Source organism: Gadus morhua, chromosome 12, assembly GCF_902167405.1.
Source record: "Gadus morhua chromosome 12, gadMor3.0, whole genome shotgun sequence".
In the NCBI taxonomy this organism is placed as follows: domain Eukaryota; kingdom Metazoa; phylum Chordata; class Actinopteri; order Gadiformes; family Gadidae; genus Gadus; species Gadus morhua.
This window is the reverse complement of record NC_044059.1, coordinates 4,037,128-4,057,649: the sequence shown is the minus strand read 5'-3', so window position 1 is coordinate 4,057,649 and position 20,522 is coordinate 4,037,128. Positions and strand designations below refer to the sequence as shown.

Here is a 20,522-nt window from a genome sequence, read left to right as displayed (position 1 = left end):
ATATTCATGTACAATATGAAAAAGGAATATATTGCAAAAATTTCGATATTAACAAAACCAGTGCAGTCAGCAACCCAGAACACAGGGCTGTTTATTTAACAAGCTATGTACCGTATATAATTCTTTTTTTTTTTGTAATATTTCAAAATAAAAGTAGTTGTATGTGAGTTAACTCACGATTAAATGCACTTTTAAAATTATATTTTAAATCCACTCCAATTTAAATTAAATGAGATTATCAAATGACACATTATCATTCACACCAAATAAACGTAATAAGCAAAAACCAGGCCAAGAGATCTTTAGGGAGTTTTATTGTATTGAACCCCAACCCAGTGTGGGTTGAATATGAAACTTAATGAACACCACAGATTTGGGAAATTTTAAACAGGCAGTTAATTAGTACAATTGTAAACCAACAGTTACAAGTGTAGTTAAATTCAAATAAGTAGCGCCACAGATTTGGAAATTGCAAGTTAGCACATAATTAACGGGTTAACTTACCCCGCCCTGATTAAAATAGTATTAGTAAAAGTAAACAATATACATTCAAAGGCTGGACGGATGGAGGGATGTCGCATCTAGCGTTCATCTTTACCGCCTATTCCACCGGCAGATTCTCACTTCCACCGGCAGATACTCACTTACTTTGTATGTCAGGGTAGTAGGCCATGAACAGCAGTCCCCAGTGTAGAGTGGTGGTGGTGGTTTCAGTCCCGGCGAAAAATAGGTCCAGTGAACAAATACTGAGGTTCTCTAGGTCAAATCTTGATTCAGAAGCCTCATTCTACCAAGAATCCGGCAAGAAAACATACAAACACAAAAATAACATGAATTCTAGCATTAGATTTAGCATTAGGGTTAAGCCCCGTTCACACTGTACACCTCCGTCGACGGATGACGGACGTGCCTGGAGAGTTGAATATTTCTCAACTTCTTGACACAGGCAACTGAGCCGACGGAATGGATGACCCACAATGCATTTCAAGAGCGCCCCATGCACCTCTCCTGGAACCGTCACCTTATCGTGGTGGAGAGGTTTGCGTGTCCCTGTGAACCTGAGAGCTGTGTTGTCGGGAGCCTTGTGCTCCTGGTAGGGTCTCTCATGGCAGAGTGGTCTCAGGTGAGGGGCCAGACTAAGAATGGTTCAAAAAACTCCAATGAAGAACGAAAAAAGAGGAGATGTGACCCGGCCCGGAGGAAGCCCGGGGCCCCCGTCTGGAGCCAGGCCCAGACGGAGGGCTCGATGGCGAGCGCCTGGTGGCCGGGTTTGCCACGGAGCCCGGTCGGGCACAGCCCGAACAAACTACGTGGCACCCCCCCTCTCTTCATCCCATGGGCCCACCACCTGTGGGAAGACCCGTTGGGGTCGGGTGCGCAGCCACATGGGTGGCAGCGAAGGTCAGGGGTCTCGACGGACCAGACCCGGGCGGCAGAAGCTGGCTCTGGGGACGTGGAACGTCACCTCGCTGTGGGGAAAGGAACCGGAGCTTGTGAGGGAGGTGGAGCGCTATCAGTTAGATCTGGTGGGGCTTACCTCCACGCACAGTCTCAGCTCTGGTACCGTACTCCTGGATAAGGGTTGGACTCTATTCTTCTCCGGAGTTGCCGAGGGCGTGAGGCGCCGGGCGGGTGTGGGGATACTCATAAATCCCCGGCTGAGCGCCGCGGTGTTGGAGTTTACCCCGGTAGACGAGAGGGTCGCCTCCCTGCGCCTAAGGGTTGTAGGGGGGAAAACTCTGACTGTTGTTTGTGCATATGCACCAAACAGCAGCTCAGAGTACTCGGCCTTCTTGGAGACCCTGAATGGAGTCCTGTATGGGGCTCCAGTAGGGGACTCCGTAGTTCTGCTGGGAGACTTCAACGCCCACGTGGGCAACGATGGAGACACCTGGAGAGGCGTGGTGGGGAGGAACGGCCTCCCTGATCTAAACCCGAGCGGTCGTTTGTTATTGGACTTCTGTGCTAGTCATGGATTATCCATAACAAACACCATGTTCGAACATAAGGGTGCTCATAAGTGTACCTGGTACCAGAGTACCCTAGGCCGAAGATCGATGATCGATTTCGTGATCGTGTCATCTGACCTGAGGCCGCATGTTTTGGACACTCGGGTAAAGAGAGGGGCGGAACTGTCAACCGACCACCATCTGGTTGTGAGTTGGATCAGGGAATGGGGGAAATTTCCGGATAGACCTGGTAAGCCCAAACGAGTAGTGCGGGTGAACTGGGAACGTCTGGAGGAGGCCCCCGTCCTAGGTATCTTCAACTCACACCTCCGGCGGAGCTTTTCTGGCATTCCTGTGGAGGTTGGGGGCATTGAGCCGGAGTGGGCGGTGTTCAAAGCCTCCATTGCTGAAGCTGCGGTGGCTAGCTGTGGCCTCAGGGTCTTAGGCTCCTCAAGGGGCGGTAACCCTCGGACACCGTGGTGGACACCGGTGGTCAGGGAAGCCGTCCGACTGAAGAAGGAGGCCTTCCGGGATATGATATCCTGGAGGACTCCTGACTCGGTTGCAGGGTACCGACAGGCTCGAAGGGCTGCAGCGGCTGCCGTGTCGGAGGCTAAGCAGCGGGTGTGGGAGAAGTTCGGAGAGGCCATGGAGAAGGACTTTCGGTCGGCACCAAAGTGTTTCTGGAAGACTATCCGGCACCTCAGGAGGGGGAAACGGGGAACCATCCAAGCTGTGTACAGTAAGGATGGGACTCTGTTGACCTCAACTGAGGAGGTCGTCGGACGTTGGAAGGAACACTTTGAGGAACTCCTGAATCCGAATAACACGCCCTCTATGTTGGAGGCAGAGCTCGAGGTTGATGGTGTTTCGTCGTCAATTTCCCTGGTGGAGGTCACTGAGGTAGTCAAACATCTCCGCAGTGGCAAAGCCCCAGGGATTGATGAGATCCAGCCAGAAATGCTAAAGGCTCTGGGTGTTGAGGGGCTGTCATGGTTGACACGCCTATTCAACATCGCGTGGGAGTCGGGTACAGTGCCAAAGGAGTGGCAAACCGGGGTGGTGGTTCCCCTGTTCAAAAAGGGGGACCAGAGAGTGTGTGCCAATTACCGGGGTATCACACTTCTCAGCCTCCCTGGTAAAGTCTACTCCAAGGTGCTGGAAAGGAGGGTTCGGCCGATCGTCGAACCTCAGATTGAAGAGGAACAATGCGGTTTTCGCCCCGGACGTGGAACTACGGACCAGCTCTTCACTCTCGCAAGGATCCTGGAGGGGGCCTGGGAGTATGCCCATCCGGTCTACATGTGTTTTGTGGATCTGGAGAAGGCGTATGACCGGGTCCCCCGGGAGAAACTGTGGGAGGTGCTGCGGGAGTATGGGGTAAGGGGGTCTATCCTCAGGGCCATCCAATCTTTGTACTCCCAAAGCGAGAGCTGTGTTCGTGTTCTCGGCAGCCAGTCAGTTTCGTTCTCAGTGGGTGCTGGTCTCCGCCAGGGCTGCGCCTTGTCACCAATCCTGTTTGTGATATACATGGACAGGATATCGAGGCGTAGTCGTGGTGGGGAGGGGTTGCAGTTCGGTGGTCTGAGGATCTCGTCACTGCTTTTTGCAGATGATGTGGTCCTCATTGGATCATCGGCCTGTGACCTTCAGCACTCACTGGATCGGCTGGCGGCCGAGTGTGAAGCGGCTGGGATGAGGATCAGCACCGCTAAATCTGAGGCCATGACTCTTAGCAGGAAACCGGTGGATTGCTTACTCCGGGTAGGAAATGAGTCCTTAGCCCAGGTGAAGGAGTTCAAGTACCTCGGGGTCTTGTTCGCGAGTGAGGGTACTATGGAGCGTGAGATTGGCCGGAGAATCGGAGCAGCGGGGGCGGTATTGCGTTCGCTTTACCGCACCGTTGTAACGAAAAGAGAGCTGAGCCGCAAGGCAAAGCTCTCGATCTACCGGTCGATCTTCGTTCCTATCCTCACCTATGGTCATGAGGGCTGGGTGATGACCGAAAGGACGAGATCGCGGGTACAAGCGGCCGAGATGAGTTTTCTCAGAAGGGTGGCTGGCGTCTCCCTTAGGGATAGGGTGAGAAGCTCAGCCATCCGTGAGGAACTCGGATTAGAGCCGCTGCTCCTTTACTTAGAAAGGAGTCAGCTGAGGTGGTTCGGGCATCTGGTAAGGATGCCCACTGGGCGCCTTCCTTGGGAGGTGTTTCAGGCACGTCCAGTGGGGAGGAGACCTCGGGGAAGACCCAGGACTAGGTGGAGAGATTATATCTCAACACTGGCCTGGGAACGCCTCGGGATCCCCCCGTCAGAGCTGGTCAATGTGGCCCGGGAAAGGGAAGTCTGGGGCCCCTTGCTTGAGCTGCTCCCCCCGCGACCCGACCCCGGATAAGCGGATGACGATGAGGATGAGGATGAGCGCCCCATGCAAAGTCAATGAGATCCATCGACAAGTACAGTGTGAACGCGGCATTATACACAGGTATGTACTTTATATATAGTTAGTTTATGCTCCACGTGAACCTCCTAAGATGGCGCAATTGGAATGGTTTGCTATCTCAGCATTTTGGGCAATATCCCATGATTGAGATCTCAAACTCGGGATATTGCGTGACGGTCGTTTCGTCACGGTAATAAAGACAAATAAACCACTAATAAAAAAACAAATAAATCCCAGCAAAAATTGTTAGCTTGTTTATTTTTGGAGGGTTCACGTGTAGTATATACTAAACAATTATTTACCTCAGGCTGCGTGAATAGTGGGGCATAGCCCACTATTCACTTTGCCTTCGCCGAATAATTGTTAAATAGCTTCCAATTATATATGTAAATGCCATTCATTGTATGAACCACGGTGGTGACTATATTAGCTTCAGTGGTGAGCTATGTTATACATGTTTTTTTCGTAGACTATTTAATTTTGTTATTTCATTAGGCATTTTACAATGCCAAGCAGGTACGGTCACGGCACGCCCTGCAATTTCACTGCCTTGCCTGTGTAAAACCAAGGGGGTATAATACCCCTTCGTCAAGGAGCCGGCTTTCTTGTGCAGTGGAGTAGGCGGGCATACCCACGGAGAGCAGACCTCTTTAGAATAATTTGCATACTCTTTTTTTCAAGCCACTTGCATGCAAGAATGGGTATACATCTGAGTGTATGCTACAAACGCGATTAACTATTTAGTGCAAGTGCAAAAACGCCAACATAGTCTTTATTTTGCTAAGCACTTGTTGTTTTTTTTTAATCCCTACCAAAGCCTCATAACAAAAAGTTCCTCAGGTACTCAGAAAATGGCCAGACCTTTAAACAGCAACCACGCAACAGCACTATAATAGAAAGCCCTAGTGAAAATCACTGAGCTGAGCTGTCCCTTTTAACAATATGTGAAGCAACTTGGTCATACCCACCAGGAGTGAACACATGCACATACCTTGAGCATTTCTGTCAGGAAGCAGTCGATGTAGTCTCTGGGCAATGAGGGGTCATGATCCACTCTGTGCTCTTTGACCCGCTCTTCAATAAAGGATATAAGTCTGGCAGACAGAGTTAACACCCTCCTGTGAGGTCCAGGTAAATGCTTCACCAGCCATGGAAACATGTTGTACATCTACAGAGAACACAGAGGTTTTAGACACACAATGTCTGCCATTCAGCACGAAGAATGAATCAAGACCTTGCAATTCATCACATTGGAGCTGTATAAGTAAAAGCTTTACCATTGCCCCTACGCTTCCTTGTAGGATCAGTATTTCATTGAAGTCATCAATGATCATCTGATGCTGCTTCTCAGCGTACTCAAAGCGTTTCCCAAACACCAAACAGCAGATGATGTTGGACACCGCCTTGGTCACCCCCATTTTCGGGTCGAATGGTGCTCCTAACAATATTTGGAATCAAGCTATTCAGATGAGTTGTGCATGTAGAATTAGAGTAAGAACGTTTTTGGCTGGGTGGCTCAATAGCAGCAATATTCAGAAGCCTGATACATTGAGGTTACCCCACTTGGCTTCCCATGTTGTCAAGTTCACGGTTAAATTCAACTTTCAATTAATTAATATGCATACATTAACTTGTAAAATATACATCTGGCCAACATTACAGCCTTTATTAGGCCAAATAACTCAACCCATAGGCCTACCTTGCTGCTGAGCGAAGGCCTCAGTCAGGTACTGGCACTCCAGTTGGATTGACGGTTCTAGACTCTTTTTACCCAAACCAAAGTCTCTGAGTGTGTGCAGGGCAAATCTCCTCTGCTGCCTCCATTGGTAACCATTTGACATCACCAGACCTGTTGGAAATGCATTCAGAGATTTGAGTCGGAATGTGTGTAATTTAATCTAGCTCATATCTTAAAATCATATATTAGCCTTGATCATAAAAAAAATCAATGATCAAAGATCGAAATCAAAGATTTCAATGATCTTATCTTTCAAATCCCATCCTGTTACTGATAGACTCAAGGAAATGTAGGCCGGCCCGTACCTCTCGCTTTGTTAACAAGGATCCATACCTTCAACTCTGAATTAAGTTTTTGAATACTGAGGGCCCTATCTTGCATCCGGCGCAATTGACTTAATCACTGGCGCATGTGTCGTTGCTAGTTTGCAACTGGCGCAGAGCGTTCTTCTCCGTCCTGCGCCACGCGTCGGTAAATTAAGGAATGATCTTGCGCCCCAAGGGGCGGTTTGGCAAAAGGAGTAGGCGTGTTCTGGCGCAAACGTTCCCTGGTGCTATTTTGCAGTTTCAGAAACCACTTGAACCACAAACCAGGAAATACCTGGTTTAATGTCAGTGGCGCGTTGTTCAAATGCTATTTTAAGGGCGCATGCATAATGTTGCTTGTGCACCTCACGCATACACTTTGCTTCTCTCATCTACCTAGTAGGGATGGGTCCGAATATTCAATCATTCAATTATTCGTTCCCGAGGGTCGAAGTCGATTTTTAACATTTGGACCGTTAAGATTTTTTCCCATTTAAATAAATAAGAATTAACGAAAGGTACTAATGTTGGACAGGTATCCAAGGGCATTATCCCACTTATACCAAGGTCACTTGCCAAAGAAAATAAATGAAGACCATTCATTTATAGGGGGATTATTTGTTTATCAACACGGCGGATGTGCACGCAGAATGATCGCCATAAGAAAATTGGTTTGACCGGTTGCCATGGTTATCTCAGTGCAGTAAATTTGCAGTTGCGGTGTTAATTAGCGATGTTGTCAGCTTACTGTCTCATTAAACTGTAATCAGAAAATGTGGTTATATGCTATAGACCCTATAGTATCTGTGGTATAAAGGCTGGGACGAATTTCAAATGATAAATACGTACGCTTTATGTTGAAAGTATAGACCGTCGCGATTCAGCCTTTATACCACAGATACTGTAGGGACTATAGCATATAACCACGTTTTCGGATTACAGTTTAATGCATTTTTCACAATTTACCAGCTCTCGTTTTGAGGGCTGAACAGACAATATGACTGGAACTACTTAGCAGGTAGTTGTTGTTTTGCGTGATTTCTTGTCGATGATCCATGGCTGCCTTTGTGAATGTCGGCACACATCGAATAATTGATTATTCGTTCATACCAACCACCGATTATTTGACCATGAAAAATTGGAGTTATTCACATCCCTACTACCTAGCCACACATTCTTGGCAAATTATTTGGGAAAGAACAGCTGATACAGCGGTAATAAGTTGTACTTTTAAGTCAATGCATCTACAAACACCGTACAGCAAACCGTATTTTTTTCACACAGACATTGTGTACATGCCCATAACTTTTAGGATTGATGATGATGAGTATTTGATCGTGAAAAAACATTGTTTTACCGCAAGTAAGTGTTAAAAAGAATGAATGAATGTGGGCGTGCGTGTGTGCATGTGAAAAATAATTAATGAATGCGGGCGCGCGAGTGTGCGTCCATCTGTTTAAACACACGCAACTATACACGTAATGCATAATACAGTCCAGGGGACGCATGCATATTAGGAACACGATAATGCATACAATCAGGATGCAAACTACGGGGGGCCTGGGGGGTCTCAGCCCCACTTAATGTGATATGAGCTCCCCTGAAAACATGATTTGTGAAATTTTGGGGGGGTCTCTAAAATATTGGCGAAATGCTGTTTTTTCCCATGCATTTCCTTTTTGTTTTTGTATTGCATAATCATGGATCACGTGTAAAATGTGGCTATTTTTAATGTATGATTTGCGCATGAGGGTGATTCATCATCTTCATAAAGATACCGGCCTGCGTGCAATTTTTGTCCTCACCACTGAAGCGTGGGGGCGCTATGTCTTAAACGTCACTTAAAATCAGACATCGGAGAGCCGCTGGACCCGCGCAATTTCGTATTACATGTTTTGCAGTCATGTCTAAAAGAAAACAGGGAAACCTACTCGCAAATTTCGGATTTACAAAGAAGTCTCATCGGAAACTGCAGACGCGCTGTCAAAATATCAACTCGTCAGAACCAAATGCGCTCATGGCTCTTAAAGGGGATGGGAGCTGGCACTCCCATTGGTTTACTGCACGTTACGCCCAAACCACACCTACGGGTAATTAGGCTACTTCAGACCAACCCTTTTTTGATTTGCGCCGGGCGCAAGAGTAATTTTCTGCGCCGGTAAACTAGCGACATAGAACCGCCCACAAAGTTACTTGTGCTTGGCGCTTCTCACTTGCGTTTCAGACCGTTAAAATAGGGCCCTGAAAGTCTCTAATTATTTGGGAGGGGCTCAATCTTAGCTTAGCTTAGTAGCTGAAGAGATTAATTTGTTTTATAGTTTCAACTTGTCCAATGTTTTCATTGCAAACATCACTACAGAATGAACCTCATCCCAGAGATGTCTCGCAGATCTTGTTACGTTCGTATGAAAATAAAGTTTAGCTAGGTAGGCTCCAGACATGCGCAATGAGTGCGTGGGCAGTGTGTGCATGCCAAGCAGGTGGGTGGACATACCTTTGGATCCAATCGCTTCATACAGCAATGGCAGATATGGGCGATCCACATAGTCTTCCCCTCTCTCGACCAAGGCTTCCCTCACAAGCTTGTATCCGTTGACAACCACGACCCATCCAACCATGATTCGAAGACTAAAAATTGGTCCATATTTCTCAGCAAACTGAAAGAAAATGTTATAAAGATGTAATTTTAAAGTGTCAAACTTTACAGAGACAACATTGGGTCAGTCAATAGAGACGAGGGACAGTGAGGGGCCGTTGATTGATTTTATTTGACTTTGATTTTGATATAAAATATGAACAGCACTCTGTCATACATTAAAATACATAGTCAGGGATGACACAATATAGCCCGAAGGCTTATTTCCATTGTGGTCCCTGTGGGGCAGGAGAAGAGGGCAAGTAGCAGCAAATCACATATCAATCATTGAAAACATTTAAACAATTACATAGAAATTACACACACAACAACGATCATAATTAAGACATGCCTTCTAAGCCAATGTTTCAAAGCCTGTTTAAAACTGCCTATGTTTCTGAATGACTGGAGTGTATCAGGTTACCTGTTTCAAAGTGTAGTTCCAGCATAAAGAAAATAATCTTCGCCCAAAATAGTCTCAAAAAATCTATTGAGCTGCCTTTGAACTTCACTTACTCAGTTAAAATATTTTCTGAAATATTTGGGCACATCCCCGTAAACAATCCTATGTATCCTACACAGCTGTATCTAAGATACACAATCCTCTATTTTCAACCATCCTGACCTCTCAAAGTGGGAAGATTTGAGATGAGTTCTCATGGGGAGGTCAAAAATAAGACTAACTAACTTATTTTGCAAGGTCTGAAGCCTATGTTTCAAATTCATCGTGACACCATTGTATCATGAGCCACACGCATGATCATAATAAGGCTGAAATAAAGCACCTGATAAAATTAACATTGTTTTTTGATCAAGAAACTATGACATTCTGGCCAAAAAACTGATTCTTTGATTTATTTTGGTGATTTCCTTTTGAGCCTGACCTACACTAGATAAGTGGCAATCTAATAAAAAAATTTTGCCAAGATAACTGACTGATTCCTTGGCTGTATTTCAGAATCTCCAGCTAGGACCTTTTTCAATTAGATCCAAAGAATATGAACTCCCCCATGTTTTACCCAAGTGAAGTGATAACCTGTCAAAAAAAATGTATAACATTTAGAAGTTCTGTGCAAATTGTTCTTTCAATAACTTTTTTATCCTTGTGAGAAACTACCAGAGTCATCTGCCTATACAAAAGATTACAAGAACAAACGGAAACACACTTTTCTGAAAACTGTGGCCTTTACGAGGAACCTCGATTAGTGGGTTAGCAAGGTATGTTGCGTTCAAAGCCTGGGTTAGCTTGGACACGAAAGTCGATCTCTTTAAGCATCGCTTAAAGAGCGTATCACCATGGTGACTCAGGGCCTAAACACACCGGCGCCAAAGCGGCGCGTCAAAAAGTCTGCCCCCATTATTCCGGATGTACTAGCCCACACCGGTGCTGACTAGCCGCGCGTCAGCGCGCCACGACGCGCCGCCCAACTAGGCTTCACGCCAATGTTCTATTCCAAAGCGTCGCCGCCCCTGAAAAAGCGTTTTTTAAAAGCTGGTTCGTACATCCCGGGTCCCGTAGGCACCTCTATATCTACTCCTCACCACTGGATGTCGCCCTCTTTCGTTTGTGAGAAGCAATTATTAGAATGGATGATGAGAGACTGGTCGTTGAGGTGGAGAAATATGCCGAATTGTATGACCAAAGTTCCCGTCATTACAAAGACAACTCCAAAAAAGACATAGCTCGATCCATAGCTCTGGAGATTGGCTCTTCAGGTGAGGAATCAACAATGGTGGACTAAGTACCCAAAACTTTAACCTTTAATCAAGTCACATAATATGGCTAATCACACCATGTAGGTAGAAACCAGATTACTTGTAATATATATTTTTTTATTTAAGGCAGGCAACTTCATTTATCTAGCACTTTTCATACATGAAGCAGACTCAAAGTGCTTCACATAGAAACATTCTCATGCAATAAAATAGATAAGTAAAAGAAAAAACAGGCAAAGTTCGAAAATGCATTGTCATGTAATAACTGTCTCTCTGGTATCAGATCATGTATTAGGCCTAACTGTCTCTCTGGATTTAAGGAAAATAACATTAGGTGTCTCGAGCACTCAAATAAAATAGACTGGCTACCGAGTCCAGCACAACAATAACATCACTGTATTTATCCAGAGGGATAAAAAAAATGTATATATATTATGCAAAAGAGTATTTATACCAGAGGGGGATGATAACTAAATTATAGGTCATCATGACTAGGCTACACCATACGGTTCTGCCATTGCACACTTCCTAGTGGCAAATTGAAATATTGGCGGTGCCTCTCAGGATCTGCATGGAGCTCCTGGACCAGATTGTGGTATACCCCCTGTTCTTGTCTCCGTTCATTGATGGGGTGCACCCAAACCCTTCGTCTTCTCCTTGCACGCCTACGGCGCAGCAGAAGAAAGGCAGCAACCCTCTGTCTGGCAGCAATTCTTTGTTCTGTTGAAATAAAAAAAACTCAATAAAATGTAAAAGAGCTTGTGTTCAATTAAAATGGATAACTACTGGCTGCATACATGTAAATGTGTGGCTATGTTAAGGCTATATAGCTGGATAGATAGATAGCTACTTTATTGGTCCCAATGGGGACCATAAAGCCATCCAGTAGCTCAATACAATAAATACACACATAACAATTGGCCTTTAAAGGTGACTGCACTATATACTAAAAAGGCTTAATAGAAGGTCCTGCGCATACGGAGATTGTTGATGCAGTAGATGAATAATTGCACAATATAAAATAAATAAGAAATGACAGTAAATAAAACGATAAAGTGCCCTACAAACTAAGTTGGTCTGCGGCTTGAAAACATAATTTTTCAAATTATTCTGCCAAAAAAGATGGAAGATAAATAAATGATGCTACAATAGGCTACTCACCCATCGTCTCTTTGTTGCGGTTGATCGACAGGTGACTTCCTGATTATACACTGCAGCGCGACCGTCGCGCCGCTTCCTGTTTGTGGCGGCTTTTGACGCGCGTGAAATGCGCGTCGGCTTCAGGCCACCTTTAGGCTTCAGGCCACTGTTCAATCAAATTCAAATGTATTCGTATAGACCTTAATCCCCATTACAGTCTCAAAGGGCTTAACAGGCAAAATATTTCAACCCAGTCTCACCGAAATATGTGACACTGTCACGTCACGTCATTTAATCTATTCATTCTTGATCTGGGAGAAGTAATTTCAATCTTTTCGTGCCAAAAGCACAAATTTCTAACTCATTTGAAAAAGAAGAGATGAAGCAGATACCTTTTTTTCCGTTGCGGTTTGCCTACAGAGCAGCGCACCTGCATTCAATATATCTGTGAATTGTCACAATTTCCCAGAATCAAAGGTGAAGTAGAAACAGGTGGACAAAAGCTGTCATATTGTTAGAAATTTGTGCTTTTGGCACGAGAAAATTGAAAAACGTGTCCCAGATCACGAATGAATAGATTAAATGACGTGACAGTGTCACGTATTTCCGTGAGAGTGGGTTGAATATTTATGACACTGTTCTATTCCCTGGCGCCCCTGAAAAAGCGCTATTTAAAAGACGTTTGATACATCCCGGCTTGATACAAGGTCCTGTATGGAGATTGTTGATGCACTAGATGAATAATTCCACAATGCAAAAGGAATGAGCAATGAAAGTAAGGGGCGTATCCTGAACACTCTTATTTCGGAAGAAGGTAAGGTTTACAGTACACGTAAGAGCGTCCGAACCTCCGAGCTGTTTTGAAGGCGACATAAGTTTGTTTTTGCTCGTGACGTAAATAGCACAATTGCACTTTTTAGACTTTTAAAATACAAATAATTGTGGTCTAAAACCAACCTACCTGGTCGAAATTCAGATGTAGCTTGGAGGGCTCGACCCGGTGTGCGTCCCCAATAATAGGAAGAGCCCAGGGTCCCGGAGGAAAATTCCTCGGTTTTCTATGCTTAAAATAGTCAGCAAGAATCAAGAAAACGAAGAGAAATAATAAAACACCTCTCGCGTCCATCCAATTCAGGGCTAATATTTCAGAAAACACCGCCATTACTACAGTGCCTAGTCGTATCGGTGTATTGAGAATGGAAGCCCTGGGGTCCAATGTACAGTAGGCTACACCTGTCCGCCGATCGGTGCGGCTCCCGACCGGATTCCCGACCGGATTGTTCAATGTTCATCACTATGCAGTTATTTTGCGTCATTGGGGTTCACATTTGACTCCCTTCTGGTAGCCTAAATGTAATGATGTTTACCGTTTATATTTACTTGATTAACTGAATTCAAACGTGGTAACGTCTGCATGTTAGGCCTATGTTAGATAGCCTACTTTCTGCATTAACTGCGATTGTTAACTTTTGTGGGTTTTAATTAAATCTAATCTAAATAAGCGTGTCATCGTACAGCATTGGTCTGACAAAAAGTATACATACTTGGCCTGAATTACATTTATTTATAATAGTTAGGCCTATCTATTGTTTTATATAATCCTATTGAGTTATGTATCAAAAGCATGCGTAGCCAGCTATGAAACCCGGTCGCATCTTCACATGGTGGACATGCGCAGTGATGACATGGCGGAAGTCTGTCCAGCCCTACCTGGCGTACATGGGCCTTTTGCTTGAAAGAAGTCTTCAACCGCTAAATCTGGAACAGGTAATAGGAACACCAATAACGGCACCTCCATCAAAGTATTAACTATTACAATCATTTAAAACATTTTGACAGATAAGTAGAGCTTTTTTGTTAGACACTACAATGTTTGTTTATGTTTATTTTAATAAGGCAAATTGTTGTTAAAGAGTTTCCTTTCTCTTTAACAACTGCGGGCAGATTTGTTTTTATTTATTACTCACAGGCCTTATATTGTATATTGTGGCAACCCGGCACGGTGAGCGAACTACCTCCTCCAAAGCAGGACACCATTTCGCGGGGAAAAACCAAAAAGGCATGTTTTATTCCAAACTCAAACATAAAGTCTCTCGCTGAAGAAACACAAAAGAAAGTAAAAACCTGGGAGGGATCAACGGGCCCATCCTTCGTGGGTGGAATCCCTGTCACCCACGAGGACCAGTCTCTCTGTACATGAGCAACATGGCTGGGAGAGCCCAGAATGAGTGGAGAAGCAGGCTATTTAAGCCCTGCTCTCCCTCAGGTGCTCTGCATCTCCTTAATTGGCCCGGGCCGGGTGGCCACAATATGAAAAATGATGAAATCAAGGGATATTTAGCATAGAAAAAAAGCATAGAAAAAAAATAATCGTGAGTTAACTATGACATTAATGCGATTAGTCGCGATCAAATATTTTAATCGCTTGACAGAACTAGTATTTATGCAACGTCACTTATGCCGCTTTTCCACCGCACATGTAGCTCGACACGACACGACTCGACACGACACGACTCGACACGGTAGCAGCACGGGTCCTTTTCCACCGCAAATAGAACTTCCTGGACGTGGGCGGGGTCGGCTGCGCGAAAGGGCCGTGACGTATTTTTGTACGCGACGCAAACAACACCTACGCAACCCACACATGGACAAAACCCACATAACAACAATGGAGGACATCGATGCGATGGTATTCGTGTTCGTAATATTAGCTGGCATGTTGAAGAAGTTGAAGAAGTGGAATATGGCCGCTGCTATGGCTGTTACCAGCATGGTTGCCATGTCGCTCTCGTGATTTCGTCACACTCTCTGGCCAATCAGTGGCCGGCCGTCTGCCGACGTCACCTTTAGCATCGGCTCAGCCGCTTGGAACCTAGAGCGAGGCGGTACTAGAAAAAGCAGCCACTTCAGGTACCAGATACCATGTTTTCGCGGTGGAAACGCAAAAAATGCGAGCTGAGTCGAGTCGAGTCGAGTCGTGTCGAGCTGGTACCATGCAGTGGAAAAGCGGCATTACACTCCCACCAAATCACTAATTCCCTTTGGAATGTGGGATTTCCTTTAAAGGTCCCATGACATGCTATTTTATGTATTCTTTAATATAGGTATTAGTGGGCAACTAACACAGTATTCAAAGACGTTCCCGAAATTCAGCCGTGGTGCAGAGTTACAGCCACTCCGAGCCAGTCGCACATTGGGCTTCCCCCAAATGCGCTGTTTTGGTGTCTGTAGCTATAATGCAAATGAGGAGGAGCGAGGCGGGTAAAGGAGAGGGTGGGGGTGTGGCCCTGAGCAGCTTGCAGCCACGGTACCATGCGCTATTTACAGTGGATGTATCGCAATGGTGAGGCGCACATAGCCTTTAGCCGTGTTCTGTAAATATTCTAGAACACAAGGGAGTCCTGGAGCTCTATATCTAAATATTATCATATAGCCTACATAGATATCTATATCATATAATATATATTATCACGGCCAAAAGCTGTGTGAGCCGATATTATGAATCTCAAACGACCGCGTTGGGTTCTCCGACGTTCCTGGTTTTTCCACGTCCACATCAATGTGAAGTAGACTGAACCGCGACAAGGAGGAGAAAGGGATTGTTGCCGGGCAGCGCTTAGGCACCTCCGCCTCCGGCGGTGGTCCCTCAGCGGGGCTCAAGCGGGAGACATTCGCCGCCAACAATCCCTTTCTCCTCCATGTCGTGGTTCATGTTCGTGAGGGAGTCAAAGCCAAAGTTCCTTCCCCCCAATTAATTCTCAACCTTGGCTGAGATAACCCCCACTACGAGTCTTCTTGTAGAAATACCAGAGACGAGAGTCCGACGTGTTATGCGCCATAACACCAAAAGCAGAACGGTTATCCAAATAACAAGGAAGTGTACAACACTTGCGTTACAGTCCTAGAGCTCTATATCTAAATAATATAATATAATACATATATATCTATATCATATAATACATATTATCACGGCCAAAAGCTGTGTGCGCCTCTAGACGATACACACATGTGGCACTCGCACGGTTGTGTCTCATTGGCGGGCCAACGTCTCTGGGCGGGCCAGGCAGAGTAAGGGGAGGAGCTTAGATGCTTTATGACAACATAAATAAAGACATTCCAAATCAGCGTGCTTGAGCCTCCGTTTTTTCAAAGGCAAGCAGAACAGCTAGTGCTCGTTTTACACCAAACGCAAGTTTTAGCCACTGGGGGACCATAGGCAGGCTAGGGGAACTCATATTTATGTTAGAAAACCTCATAAAATTTAAACAAAGATCTTGAAACAAATAAAAATGTTCAAGTCTCAATGTATGTGACCTTATGTTTATGACTGATGAGTTAGCCTCAAGTAATGTTACTACTTTGTGTATAGGCCTTTCAAGGTGAAATGATCTGGTAAGTGTTTTTCCTTTCTCAATTGTGGTGCTATTGACAAGTAGCTTCAGCTTTCGCACCTTTCCATCTGCGCTAGGGTGAGCTTCTACAACCCTGGCAAGTTTCCATTCATTTCTTGGTGAGCTGTCGTCTTATAGAATCACAATGTCATCTACCTTTGAATTTCGTGATGTTTTTTGCCACTTCTGCCTTTGTTGCAAGTTCAACAGGTATTCTCGCTTCCATCTTCGCCAGAATTCGGATCTTCTTTGCAGAACTCTCCAGGCGGGGTAAGAATAACCGAAGATTTCATTGTAAATATATGGTTGGGAGGAAGCTGTTCTGGACTGGTAGGCAGTGTTGGGAAAGTTCACTTTCTACGTGAACTAGTTCAAAGTTCAGTTCAACGTTCATAATTCAAAATTTGGAACTAAGTTCACAGCTCCAAAAATGAACTAGTTCATAGTTCTTTTTTTCAATATGTTGCTGTGAGCTATTATTTTTTTCCGGTATTTTGAACATTGAGCCCCCTTTCTGGTTCGTCTAGGATGAAATAGAGTGGTTGAATCAAGTATCGTAGCGAAATACAGTTTCTATCGTGTTTTATTGCACATTTAGCGCATTTTTGTAAATCCCATTGATTTCTGTTGGAAGACTCATTGCTCGTTGGCTGGAAACAGAAAGGGGGGTGTTAACGTTTGGTTGTAGTCTTTTTGCTCGGTTCTAGCCCTACTGTTGAGACGGAGAACCGAGTGAAAAGACTACAACCAAACGTAAACAGCCCCCCTTTCCGTTTCCGGCCAACAAGCAATGCTTCTAGGAGGTATTCTAGTCCGCTGATCGAGCCAGAGAGCTAACGTTATGGATTGTACATCTTTATAATTTGAAATTCGTCTATAGCATATAACCGCTTTGTCTGATTACTGTTTAATTCATTTTTCAAAATTTACCAGCTCTCGTTTTGAAGAATAATCACTGCGCTAATAGTTTCAATGGGAATCGCGACGGTCTATACTTTCAACATAAAGTGTACATATTTATAATTCGAAATTCGTCCCAGCCTCTTAATACCACAGATACTATAGGGTCTATAGCATATAACCGCGTTTTCTGATACAGTTTAATACAACAGTAAACTGACAACACCGCAACTGCAAATGAGCCAGACGGAGATAACCATGGCAACCGGTCAAACAAATTTTCTTTTTGCGATCATTCTGCGCACGCATCCGCCGTGTTGATAAACAAATAATCCCCCTATTGATTAAAGTTAAACCGAGTGAGCGTGCCGTTCACAGACACCAGAATGAACGAGTTCACAGTTACATTCATCAGGCAGTAATACAGTAAGTTCAGTTCACGTTCGCCCAAAATATGAACGAGTTCATGAACTAACATTAACACATTCTAATTACACATTACACATGGGTTAAGATACATTATAAGATACATTTGAACCATTTCACCCAACATGAATTATTATCTATTTATTTATTACACGAAATTGAAGTATTGATTATTAAGTGTGCATAATGAAAGAAAACTTATTTATGCAACGTCAATTACAATAGGACACACATAACCTCTAGCCCAGATATTTCGTGTTGGATTTTTTTTATTAAGAGCAGTTTTACATAACATCATCTGTATATTACCATACCATATATGACCACAATTGTTAAACGTTCGGATGACTCTTTATCAGTGTTGGTAATAACGCCGTTTAAAAGAACGGCGTTACGTAACACCGTTACTTTTTCAGTTACGGAGTAATCTAACTAATTACTATTTCCGACGTTACAACGCCGTTACCGTTACTGTACGAAAAATGCAGTGCGTTACTATGAATTGATTGAATAAACTGCATAATCCGAACGCACCCCTGGCTCCTAACACAAACTGCTAGTGAGGAGACCGGGTGGATTAACAACGAGATAAGCGATTATGATTGGCTAAGGCAGAGTCATGTTTCATGTTAGCCAATCGGAGCCAGTGTTTTTACACACAAGCCAGGACACGCGCGCCACACACACGCAAACGCACACACCAAACCGATTCGATGAAGCAGCAGAAATGGCGAGTCCGGAGCAATCCGATGAAAAGTTGGCATTTTCTGTAGTATCTGGCAGATGTTCCACAGCCTTTGCAACCAAGCAAATTGAAATCCAGGCCCCATCCACACTAAACCGGGTAAATGTAAAAACGCACATGCGCAATGAAAATGATCTCCGTCCGCACTATCGTTTTCATATCGTTTTCAGAATGTTTTGCATCCACACTGAAATTATTTTGATAAACAGTTGTCATGGTTACGTTACTCCGCCACGCCTCTCTGTTTAGATAACAGGCGCGCGATCAGATGATATTCACAGTTGATTAGCTGGTTAATCATTTTCGACCCGGTCTTGTCCAGAAACGCCGAAGTAGGCGACGGTTTGAACAGTCGTCTTTCGTTTTTTTTTACTATCACTTAAGAACATTAAGTACAGCGCTCGCCTCCGGCGTTGGCGCAACGAATATGTTTGACTCAATATGTCGAGTTGTTTCTGGCGATAAATTAGTACGATGTACAGAGAGATCCTCATTTGCATTTCACCTGCCATTCTTTTGATGAGCTTCTCGGTCTCTAGCGCAAGCTTGTGGCAGTGTCATGGCAGTGTCATGGCAATCGAACGTCATCGTTTCTGAAAACGTCCGTCTGTGTCCACACTACAACGCAAACCCAGCGTTTTCACATTTATCCACCTCAGCAATCGTTTTCGAAAAGCATCGTTGTCAGTGTCGGAATTCTCCGTTTTAGTTTGGACGGAAGGACTAAACGGATGAATATTGATGCATTTGTAGATTTACCCGGGTTAGTGTGGACGGGGCCTCAGTTGGAAGCATATCAGGGCTTTGAATGGGCAGTTCAACCATTTAACACATTAAGGCCAAGTGAAAACTGCTCAGAAAAAAACAAATCTTTCACCTATAGCAACTTTTTTTTTTTTTTTAAGTAACGCAAATAGTTACTTTGCCTGGTAACGAGTTACTTTTATTATAGAGTAATTCAGTTACTAACTCAGTTACTTTTTGGAACAAGTAGTGAGTAACTATAACTAATTACTTTATTAAAGTAACGTTCCCAACCCTGCTCTTTATTGCACGGTTGACACAGAAAACGATTGACGTGGTCCGGAAATTCCCACCACAATTCCTTATACACAATAAATCGAGGATAGCCTAACTAGACAACATACAAGATAATCTTTCACTTTCTTGAATGAAGTTAGGGCTTCTAGGACTTATAACTTTGTTTCGTGAAGCATCCTCCCCCACTACAATTGTGAACAATATATAACACTACTACAAATAATCAAACAACTTTACCTCAAGTCTATCCGTAGCCACTTGCTGCACTCGTGGAATAGCATTCTTCTTCAATTACACTTTCTTTGGGTTCTTTGGATCAGCAGCTCTTTGAGGAATGATGATGTCGTCCTTATCGAAATTAGCACTGCAGACACGGTGGTCCTATCTCCACCAGCATCTCGACTGGCATCTCAATGTCCGTATTCAAAACATTAAGCCACTGGTCTAAGAGATCGGTCATTTTACCGCAATGGCTATGGAAAGTTTCTGGGGTGTTTCTTTTTTTTTCCACAGCCAGGGAAAACACAAACACGAACCATCTCTCTCTCTTGACTCAATGCGTCAATCACGTGTGCAGTGTCTTCTGTAAACAACGTGCCATGCTTGATCGTAAATGCAAGTCCTTTCATTTACGTGTCAACACTTGCTATATATTATTTATAAATATAAATTATGCAAATTATAAATTCCAAAACTTTCCTCCTTGAACTGAACTCCGGCGCATTCGGTAATCGACTTGTGTGGACTTCTTGTAAACACGGACTTACCGGTAATAATTGTAAAACTGACTTTTTCAAGGAGACAAATTATAGTGTTTTTCCAACAAGTAAACATAGTATTTGAGTTACAGAAAACATCCTTTTGAAGCTGTTTGCGGGAAATAGCTTTTAGGAAAATAAATCTCGCCTACCGCTATTCATCTCTGTTTCAGTCCCTTCAGAATGCGCTGTTTCTGGTGTCTTTAGCTTTAACGCAAATGAGCTGCTGCCCATTGACCAATGAGCTGTCAGACTGAACCACAGCATGGAGAAGGGATTGTTGCCATTTGCGGACTCCTGGAGCTCTATATTATCTATACAATATAATATAATATA

At 44.2% G+C, this 20,522-nt stretch overlaps 1 protein-coding gene across 2 annotated transcripts in view; it reads right to left on the bottom strand.

Annotated features, from left to right (window-relative positions):
- LOC115555958 (cytochrome P450 2J2) overlaps window positions 1-20,522 on the bottom strand; it is a 37,945-nt gene that overhangs the window by 2,947 nt on the left and 14,476 nt on the right. The window contains exons 1-6 of one of the 2 annotated variants that reach the window (XM_030373024.1): window positions 12,887-13,181; window positions 8,929-9,091; window positions 6,091-6,240; window positions 5,669-5,829; window positions 5,383-5,559; window positions 649-787 (exon numbers count right to left, since the gene is read on the bottom strand). In XM_030373024.1, coding sequence (XP_030228884.1) covers window positions 649-787; window positions 5,383-5,559; window positions 5,669-5,829; window positions 6,091-6,240; window positions 8,929-9,091; window positions 12,887-13,087 — 991 coding nt within the window. In that variant the 5' untranslated portion in view covers window positions 13,088-13,181. Of the gene's footprint in view, window positions 1-648; window positions 788-5,382; window positions 5,560-5,668; window positions 5,830-6,090; window positions 6,241-8,928; window positions 9,092-12,886; window positions 13,182-20,522 lie in introns of those variants that run through there. The other variant, XM_030373025.1, reaches the window with a different exon arrangement.